This window comes from Lithobates pipiens, unplaced genomic scaffold (assembly GCF_037356315.1).
Source record: "Lithobates pipiens isolate NorthernLeopardFrog02 unplaced genomic scaffold, aLitPip1_a1.2 Scaffold_16, whole genome shotgun sequence".
NCBI classification, from domain to species: domain Eukaryota; kingdom Metazoa; phylum Chordata; class Amphibia; order Anura; family Ranidae; genus Lithobates; species Lithobates pipiens.
Window position 1 is genome coordinate 365996212 of NW_027507748.1, and position 10713 is coordinate 366006924.

Consider the following 10713-nt stretch of genomic DNA (forward strand, 5'->3'; position numbering starts at 1 on the left):
TGGACCGCGGGATCTAGAGCTTTGATTTTTTTCTGGTGGGGTGTTTTACGGGTTCAGGAGTGTGGGTTCCCCGTGGGTCCCCAGTTCCTGAAGGTTCTGTAACGGAGCCCACCGTGAAAGGTGAAGATCAGGTCTGTTTGTTTTTTAACACATAAAGCCCTGCGGCGGGAAAGGTAAGTGGAGGTTTCTAAGGAATTTTTTAAATATTCTTATGAAATGTCTCCTTTAAAAAGGTCACCACTGGGGGCTGTATAGAGTGCGTACCTTGTCATGCTTTCCTCAAACATCACGCTGTGTCACAGAAGCAGCAGGCTTCCCTCTGGCAAGCAGCTCAAACCTCCTGTAAGTTTGGGGGGAATTTCTTCCACAAAAAACCCCCCACCTGGACAAAGCTCTCCCCCTCTGCCACTCCGTTTTATCACCGCCCCTGCACAGCGGCTTGTTACAGGTCTCCCCCTCACCATACCCCCCCCCACACACACGCCGATCCCATCGGATTGGAGGCCCGCGCTCACGTGGGAAAACCCTCTTTTGAAAAGAGAAGGGGGCCGTGATGTGATGGAAGGGGCTTAGCACAGCATCCCCCAATGTCAAGTGTGGGAATAATTTTTAAAAGCTTAATTTTTACTGGCTGCAGATGTCGGAGGGACACAATAGCAAAAAGGGGCATATAAGAGGTTGGTGACACAGCCATTCCCCGACACATTCACTATAAGCATCAGGCTGATCATCAATAGCAGTGGCAGTGGCTGGACTGTTGCTCAATGGCTGGACGCATTTCTTCTGGTAGTACCTGCTGCTTTGTGCATCGGGCTAAAGTCAGAAGGGGGGGTTGAAACACCCCCCCAAAAAAGGGCCTCCCTCAAGCTCTGGAAAGCCTACTCATCTCTACAATGGCATCCTCCCCTGCACCTTGAGTGTTTACAAATGTTCTGGCCCCTCCTCTAGCCAGATTAAGGGCCCAAGGTATAACGATTATAGTTTAAAAATCTAAAAAATGTTGCACTCCTAAATAATAATAAATGAATGAATTAAATAAGTAAATACAATTAAGTTCAAGATATGCTGATTTCATGATCTCTTCTTTTCCAGTGGCATCCCTTTGTCCTTTTGCGCCCTAGCACAGACTGCAAAGGCACCAAATATAGTTAACACAGAATGACATTTGCCCTCTTAAAGTGATTGTAAAATCTTGTTTTAAAAAACAAAAAGAATGACAAACATATTATACTTACCTGCTCTGTGCAGTTGGTTTTGCTGCTCCTGGCCCCTCCCTCCTATCGAGTGCCCCCTCAACCAGTAGCTCTCTATGGGGGCACTGGAGCCGAGCTGCAGTTCCGTGTATCCATTCAGGCACGGAGTCCTGACCTGGCCCTCTCCCCTGATTGGCTGACTGGCTTTGATTGATGGCCATGGGAGCCAATGGCACCACTGCTGTGTCTCAGCCATTCCGGGCGGCTTATACGCTCGTGGACATCGCTGGAGAGAGATGGACCTCAGAAGTATTAGGGGATCGGGGGGGAGGGGAGGGGCTGCTACACACAGAAAGTGTTTTTTGGCTTAATGCATTACGATAAAAAACCTTCTGCCTTTACAACTCCTTTAACTTTTTTTATTGTGTTTAGGTTTAACCAGGAAATAAAACACATGAAAGTAACTGTTCAGGAAGGGATCTGGAGACTCACGGAAAAGAAAGGCTTCAAGGGACTTCCAGTAAGTAAACCACCTTCTATTCTAACATATATGTATAAAATATATCAAAATATATATTCACACATGACCTGTAAATAAACATATAAAAAAATCATCATAATATACACTAATTGAATGAATTGAATGATAATAATCCCATATTCATAAAGTCCATGTGCTATAATATTGAGAAAAAATATGTAAAAAAAAGTCCCAAAATGAATGGTGATAATTAAATAGGAAAATAACAGTGCTCCACTAACGCAGGGGCAAAGGTTGTAGTGGTGACGTCAGCATGCCCACCACGGCGCTGGGCAATTTCTTGTACTTAATGCCTGATTGCATATTGTGCTTGTGAGCATATGTCTTTTTATAATAAAATGTTTTTTTGGGCATTGCACAATGAGCATTCCTCTTCCTCTCTCTATGTAAATCCTGCTCCATATGTTATGAGCATGCTGCCCTAGCATTTCCACAGAAGGTGTTTGTGGGGATCTACATTAAGAAGTCATACTGCTATCTAAAACCTTGAGTGATGTTTGGATTGGAGCCATGTGACTATACCCTAAGTGAGGGCTGTTCTCACTAAGCTAAAGTTAGACCTGTAATGAGGTCATATTATCTGGTAAGATGACGATTTTATCTGTTTTGAGTGAAGCACTGTTGGGTGATCACTAGAAGCACACAAATCTTAGTCCTTGTACACACGGTCGGACATTCTGACAACCAAATCCGTTGAATTTTGTCCGACAGATTTTGTCCGAAACTGTTGCATACACACGGTCGGACAAAGTTGTCGGAAAATCCGATTGTACATAACGTAATGACGTTATTTCGTTACGACGGGAATACGTTCAGGCTAGTAGCCAATAGCTTTGGTCTAGGAATTTGATCTGAGCATGCGTGGCACTTTGTCCGTCTGAGTAGGCTACACACGATCGGAGTATGTCCGATCGGAGCATGTTGTCGGAAAATTTTATAGACAAGTTGGAAAACTTGGTCCATCAGGTATTCCGACGGAAACAGTCCAATGGAGACCACACACAGTCGGATTATCCGACAATACGGTCCGATCGGACACATTCCGTCGGAATCTCCGACCGTGTGTACAAGGGCTTAGGCTTAATGTACATGGGATGTTTTTACAACCTCTCCTGAACGATTTAACTTGACAGATAGTAACCCACGTTTAAAACGTCCGTTTTGTCGCGTTTAGCCTTGCTTGTGTTTAGAAGCGTTTGAATAAAAATTTTTTTTTTTCAAAATAGCCAAAAATGAAAAACACTGTTAAATGAAACATGGCTAAACGCAAGTTACCGCGTTTAGAACGTTTGGCGCTTGAATTTCCTCTAAACTCAGCGTCTGAACTCATTTTTTTGCTTTCAAAAAAGGCCTCTAAGCTCAACTGCCTAAAAACAACATTAAACAAACTTGTTTACATGTACACATAAGATGACATTGGATGAGTTTAGGGGCAGCTGAAAAAAGCCGGCCAACTGCCTCTGCAACGTCCATTTACCAGCAGCAGTATACATGAGGCCTTAGGAGGTGCACTGTTATTTTCCTATTTAATTATCCCCATTCATTTTATGATTTTTTTACATAATTTTTTCTCCTTTTTTCCATATTACAGCACATGGAATTTGGAATTATTATTGTTTCATTTATTGAATTAGTATATATTATGATGAATTGGTTATAGGTATATTTACATGTCACGTGTGTATATATTTTGATATTATATTTATTTATTTTTCACTTCTTGATTGAGATACATTTGCATTTTTGGTTGTGGCTTGGCGGGGTGTGGAGGATTTCAGGGGGTATATAGGTGCTTTTTCAGTCCACTGTAAATCACTATCCAACAGTTTTATAACCATTTTCACCCCTGTGACTCCCCCACCGCCTATTCCATAGCCCTATCATTCTTTACGTCTGGAGGAAAAGAGATTTCATCTACAAATATGGAAAGGCTTCTTCACAGTAAGAGATGTGGAATAGGCTCCCTCAAGAGGTGGTTCTGGACAACTCAGATTATTTTAAAGCAGTGTTCCACCCGCAAATTTTGTAGCTTCATAAAAAAGGTATGTTAGAAGAAAAAAAAAAATTATATCCAAAAATGAGGGGTGGTCTTTCATTCAAGACCACCTCTCAAAAGTGGGTGGAACTCCGCTTTAAGAAAGGCCTGGATTCATTCCTAGATACACTTAATATAACTGGAAACTAATATTTATATGTAAAGTTTATCCAGGAATAATCTGATTGCCTCCTGGGGGATCAGGAAGGAATATTTTCCCCTGCTGGAGCAAGTTGGATCATGCTTTATTGTTTTTTTTTTGCCTTCTACCGGATCAACTGTGGGTAAAAGTTTGCGTATATATAGGATTGTATCATTTATTTATTTTTTTCCTTCTATTGGTTGAACTTGTGTCTTCTTTCAACCAGACTAACTATGAATATAAGGCACTTATATGCACTTTAAATTACAACGTAACATACTTCACCTATATATATATATATATATATATATATATATATATATATATATGTATTGTTATGTGTAATACAGTGATTGCAGCTATTGGAATTGTTGAAGATTGATATAATTTGAGGGAGATTTATACTAAGCACAGAATATTACTTTACAATGTATAAAATATTGTCTGAACATATTAGATTGCAGACTCCACTTGTAGTTAGGGTATTTAGTTTGTGAATGAACAGGAAGCCTCGGAGCGCTTCCTATTCATTCTTCTCCAATGCAGAAGAGGCTGCAGTAAAAGGGATTGTATAATCTATGTCCCCACTCCCTTTCTCTGTGGCAAAAGTGAGACATAGGGGGTCTGTTTGGAACTGTCTCACCTAAGACCCGCAACAGCGTTGTGAAAAAAAAAATGGTAAAAAATGTTAACAGATAATTAAAAAAATGTAAATAAAATAATTAAAAAATGAATACAGGGGATAAGAGGGGCAGTGTGTAGACAGTGTGTGCAGGGGGTGAATTTAATTTGGTATAATTCCTTCCTTGTGTTTTTGTTGTTTCTAATCAGACTAAAAAGCCCACACCAGCTTTTTGCCACGGTGTACGTAATGCGCAACAGGTCACCATCTCCCTAGTAGGGGCCCCAGTGCATTACTTTTGATGCTATTAAGATGGCACTGACTGGAGGTGAGGATTGAAATTGCTGCATTCGCCACAAAACAAAAAAAAAAAAACAGCCCTGTGGGACAGGCCTTCAATAAGCCAGCCATGACTGTAGAATGAGGCAATTTCAATCCTCAACTCCGTGGCGGATTAGAAGGGGCGCCACGGGGAAAGAAAAGAGCACATAGAAGCTGACCATATTAAAGGCACACTTCTTGGCTCACTGCTCCTTTCCTGGCAGTGCCCCTCTCCTAATCCACTATGGAAGTGAGGCTTGAAATTGCCTCATTCAAACCTCACCTATATGGTGATTGTGTAGGCCTTCAAACTATGTGTGCAACAGCACATTCAGCAGTGAGGTCAAATGTCAGTCCTCATTCACTCACCGATACTGGGCACCGGCCAGCCAATCGGCTGTATTGCTACCCAGATGGAGAACTCTTTTGGGTGTTTGCCCTGGGTGAAAGAATGTCTAGCTTTGCCACTGCCATATGCGGTTAGGTTATTAGTCAAGTTTATTCTTATACAATGTTTGACAGTCAAGCCTTTGTTCACATTTTCCAAGTTCAGCAAAGACTGTCTGAGTTTCAGTCCATGTATGGGCACCCTGGTTGTACAAAAGTCGAACTCCCAGCCTGTTGAGTTTTCCCCAATCGATTAGTGCTGTCGGTTATAGCCAGCAACACTAATCATTATGTTTTGCCGGCAGGGTAGGCTCCCCACTGGCAGAACATAATAGCATTGTCGGAGGGATTCCTCCATCAACACTGACTGTGTTGATCATGGAATAAAGCATTTTTTTTTTCCTTCCACTTGTGGAAGGAAAGAAAAATTGCATAATCTATGGCCTGCCTTAGACGGTGCAAATCTTGGCCGGTTCAGCAGGAACATGTCAAGGTTTGAAGTGTTAATGGGCAGGCTGAATGTACCAAGTTGATTAATTGATCAACTTGGGTACAACCAGCCTGCCGGATTCTTTTGCACTTATTGCTAGCAGCAGCTATAGGCTTCTTCACTTCTTTTGCCCGCCCACCTGCCAGGAGAAGAGAATGGCCCTGCAGGAGGGATTCCCACATCAACACTGTGGTTGCAGGAAAGAATTTCACTCTGTGTATGGCCGACCTTAGTGGTACAGCTACAGTGCAAGATATAAGCATTTCCAATCACATGAAATGGGACCATTATGAGGTTAACAAATACTGTGTCTCTGTCTAAACATGAAGACATGGTTCATTTAAGTTTGCATTATGTAACTCGGCCTTGGACCCCTTTCAGACGGGGGGCTGTTCTGCCGCTGTTAAAATCATGTTTTGTTATTTTGAAATTCAGAGCTGCGTTTCTCTGCGTTGTAACATTCTTGCCATTTCTGATGTGCTTCCTGTTGTTTTTCTTTCTTTGTTGCCGCTACTATCTGCAGGAGTACAGTTGTGTGCAGATAGCTGCGCTAAATCGTTCCTGGACGCATTCAAATTTATTTTAATAGTGCAGTTATTTGCAGGTAGCTGCGCTAAATCATTCCTGAACGCAGTCAAATTTTTTTTTTTCTAAACCGCATGTAACGAAACCGTTGCTAAATGCAGTGTCTGAATGGGGCCATAGGAGAGCATTGTGTGAGTTTAGCTGCAGTAGATAACTTTATCTGTCTGCAGCTAAAAGCACAATTCTATCCGCCCGTGTGAAAGGGGCCTAACAGTAAGGTTGACATGATGACTAAACTGTTAAATAGACACTACTTTCACTGATATGTGTATATGTTTCTTGCAGGAATTGGTTGGGTTTTACCAACATAACTCATTAAAAGATTGCTTTAAGCTTTTGGATACACTGCTTCAGTTTCCTTTCAAAGAACCAGAAGGGAAAGAAACCTCTAGAATGGCAGCAGATGGTATGTAAAAACATATTTCTGATTTATGGCAAATGGTTCACACGACAGATAACTGAGAAGGCAGCCAGCAGACACAAAACTATTGGAGTAATCCTTATTTAAAACAACTATAGACAACAAGTCAATCAGTAGACTATCATGGGCTTTATTGTTTGATTTTTTGTAATTTCATGCAGGTAGATTAGTCAATCGTCTCTAGTGATCTGAGGAAAACTGCAGTCTTTTATCACATTATTCTGTGCTCTGTAACCTCCCTCTCATGCCTGGAGTGTGGGGCAAGGCTGTTTGGGTACAAAATGCAGCTTGTGGTTAAAAACAGAACACCTTAGTCATTATATTTACTGGCCCAGTGTAGTACATGTGATATTTTGTTTAATTTAAAGTGTTACTAAACCCACTACAGTAAAATCAGTCTGTATATGCAGTAAAGCATGCTTGTTATACTCACTGTGGAATAGAGGGGTTAATTCTCTGCATTGTGTAAAAAGGCTGTTTGAGCCTGTCTTCTCTGATCCTCCTTCCACTGTCCCCTAATAATTTCCTGATAACACAGAGTCTTTGGAGTCAGGCCGCACATGCTCAGTTTGGTGTGTATTGCTAGAGAGGTTTTTGTTTTCTTGGGAGGGTGCATGTGATCACCACAAGGCCAATCAGCACTGCCCAGACAGAGAGTCAGGGGTCTTGCAGTCTTATAGGACAGTCAGAAGTCTCCTCCTACAAGCTTTAACCAGTGCTTGGCTGGACACCGATAGAAGTCACAAGACTGCTATTAACTGCTGATGATAAAAGGTATTTAGCGGTTTATATTTACTAAAATAATTGCATTCTCATGTCCTGTGTACTGTGGGAGACCAGATAGTGTTAATGCAGGGCCCTGGATTTAGTAACACTTCAAGCTCAACTTTTTTTCTCAGTGTTGTTTCAAAACCTGTCCACTTTTATCACTAATTGAAATTCCCATGTTATTAAAAAATTGTGATAAGTTTAGAGGGACACAGCCTAGCAGTGGAAGCATGGCCCTTATTCAACTGTAGGTTCAGAGAAAGGTACACGGAATAATCTCAGTAAACGGAAGGCCTGTTGTAGGTGACATATTCAACATTAATATGTTGGCTGTAGAACAAAAAGGCACAAATATGGGAAATTATTGTTGCCTTTTTGTGGAGGGTTGGCTTCAATGGACACAGTGCCATCTGTAGTGAAGTAAACATCTTTAAGCATATTTAGGCCTCTTGCACCCAATACTCCCATTTGAGTATCTACTTTTTCAATTTTTTTTATGTATTTGCGCGCAATTTCACGTGCACTCTCAAAAACATATTCTCGCATTTTTGCTCTGCACTATATGTAAATGGACATTTGCGCACATTTGTTTCTTAGTTTGTCTTAGTTTTGCGGTGGGAACAGGTGTATTGATGACTGCTATCATTCAGAACATCTTTTATATAAACTCCTGTAATAGATAAGAGGATGAAATACTTTGGATCAGCTCGAGCACGTTATGACTTCTGTGCGAGAGACAGAACTGAACTAAGTTTAAAGGAAGGAGATGTCATCAGGATTCTCAGCAAGAAAGGACACCAAGGATGGTGGAAAGGTGAAGTTTATGGCAAGGTAAGATAGTTTCTATGCATGACAATACTTTTAGTGGTTGACTGAGGATCACTTGGCTATATTTTAGTTTTCAATGTATAGTAATCAATCCTAACCAATCAACTTCAATGCTAAGTTAGTACTCAATCTATGAAGAGGGATATGTAATTGTAAATTATATTTTACCACACTTAAATATGACCAGTAAACAGGTATCAGACCACTGTTTAGCATGTCCTCTCCATGTTCAATATGCATTATGCCACTATCACCTCTGCATTTAAAATGCATCAGACCACTGCCCCCTATTGTCATCCAAGTTTAGTATGTGTCATACTATTATCTCCTCTAAGTTCAGTATGCATCAGACTATTGTCCTCTCCTGATCAGTGTGCATCAGACCACTGTCCCCTCCAAGTTAAAGCTGAATTCCAGGTATTGCAATTTTAACATTGCTCCAGCTTGGGCCAATATACATGTACAGTATGTGCCATACCTGTGGCATCCCTCTGGAAGCTGGAAATCACTGTAGTAGTTTCTGGGTCCTGTACTGGCTCCCTGCTGCATTTTGACCACAGGTTACCTGAAATTCATCTTTAAAGCAGAACTTCACATAACATCATAAGTTCTGCTAACTTTACTCCTCCTACCCCCCTCTGCCTTTAATGGAAATCGGTTTTATTTTTATTCCGAGCAAAAGTTCGCCCTGCCCCTAACCTCCTGGGACACAACACAGATTCCAGGAGGCTGCAGGTCCATTCAGAAAGTGCAGCGCGACTCACGCAGTAGGTAGCTGGCTCTGAGCCAGTGGAGAGTCACAGCCAACTTCCCACACTTGAATTCCCAGTACTTGTTTATTAAAAGTCAACAGCTACAGTATTTATTTTTCTCTTGTCTTATGTTCCTCTTTATGTATGTATAAGACTCTTGTCTGCTTCAATTTTGTGCTCATCAGATCACTAGCTACTCCAAGTTCAGTATGCATCAAACTATTTTCCTCTTCAGTTTTCATATGCACCAGCCCTACTGACTTCAATAGACATTAGACCATTGTCCCCTCAGAATGCATCAGACAATTGTCCCCTCCATGTTCAGTATGAACAAGACTATTTCCCCTTCTAAACTCAATAAAACACCAGACCACAGTCTGCTCTAATTTTAGTATTACCAAATAGGTTATCAAGGACTGGACTGCCCATAGGATTAACTAATCTTGTAAAACCATCAATCCTTGGGATTTATAGTTGATTTAAAATTAATTAGCAATATGATATTCCTTTTCAAGCAGGGTTGAACCCCATCACTTCTAGATTGCTGAGCTTTAACATAAAATTGTGCAAAACATCTGTGTATTTGTTAATATCATGACTTTCATTATTTTTCCAGGTTGGTTGGTTCCCCTCAAATTATGTGGACGATGACTTTTCGGAGTATTGTTAAATGACTATAAAAGGGACAGAATATGCAGCAAAACTGAAAATAGAAAAATTATTTTGTAAAGTATTTAAGGAGTTGCTGTAATGATATGCAGATGGGGATCAAGCTTGTTTGTGAAATGGCATGACGTCAATATGTGAAGGATTTTGAAGACTTCTCCCTGCTGTTGCCATTCACCTAATGCCTTGGACTCCTAAGAACACCATCAAGTTTTACATTTTGGCCCATCTTCATAAAGTGCTAGCTTTAAGTTATAAGCTGACTTTTTTTTTTACAATCTATATATAGAAAGCAAAGCTTACATCTCAAGACATAGTTTAATCACAACTCCACCTTTGTTGAAACAATTCTCTCCATGGCAATTATATGCTTTGCAAGGATTTATTACATTCTTCATTCCTGGAGTTAATGAGACAGGCAAACCAGCAACCTAATAAAACTCACTGATAAGTGGGAGAGTCTGCATAAGGTAATCTTTTAATCAAGCCTAGTGGTGTACTAAGAGACATTACAACTACAGAACCCTTGCAGCTCTATTGTCAAACTACTGTCAGAGATAAAAGGATCACAGTAAAAAAGGACAGGACAGAGAATGCCCGTAATTTACATCAAGTTCTGTGCAGTCTCCCAGGAAAAACCATGAGCAAATCACATACGCAGGAAATATTTCTCAAGTTGTTCTGACAAACACTGTAAAAATAATGTATTCGGAGCTCTGCTTGCAGGAAGTAAAATGTCACATTTGGTTGTTTTTGTTTTGTTTTTTGAATATCCTAGGTGGATGAAGATGCCAAGGAATGAATCATTGACAAGATTTAATTGCTAAAGAAGCCACTGTATCTTAGTCATTTTTAAAGATTTTTCGGTTGAAGGTTAGAGACATGTTTTTTTATGCCATCCCTGGCAGAGGTAAACACTGTAACCCAAAAAGTTTTTAGCAAGCAGTTTCGCTGGCATGTTC

General features: G+C 40.6%; 1 protein-coding gene across 1 annotated transcript in view; it reads left to right on the plus strand.

Moving 5' to 3' along the window:
* The window catches only part of VAV1 (vav guanine nucleotide exchange factor 1), a 125555-nt gene extending 115058 nt beyond the window's left edge, over positions 1-10497 (plus strand). The window contains exons 24-27 of the mRNA XM_077482066.1: positions 1626-1713; positions 6602-6722; positions 8185-8336; positions 9702-10497. Coding sequence (XP_077338192.1) covers positions 1626-1713; positions 6602-6722; positions 8185-8336; positions 9702-9755 — 415 coding nt within the window. The 3' untranslated portion in view covers positions 9756-10497. The remainder of the gene's footprint in view (positions 1-1625; positions 1714-6601; positions 6723-8184; positions 8337-9701) is intronic.
* The last annotated feature ends 216 nt before the right edge of the window (positions 10498-10713 follow it).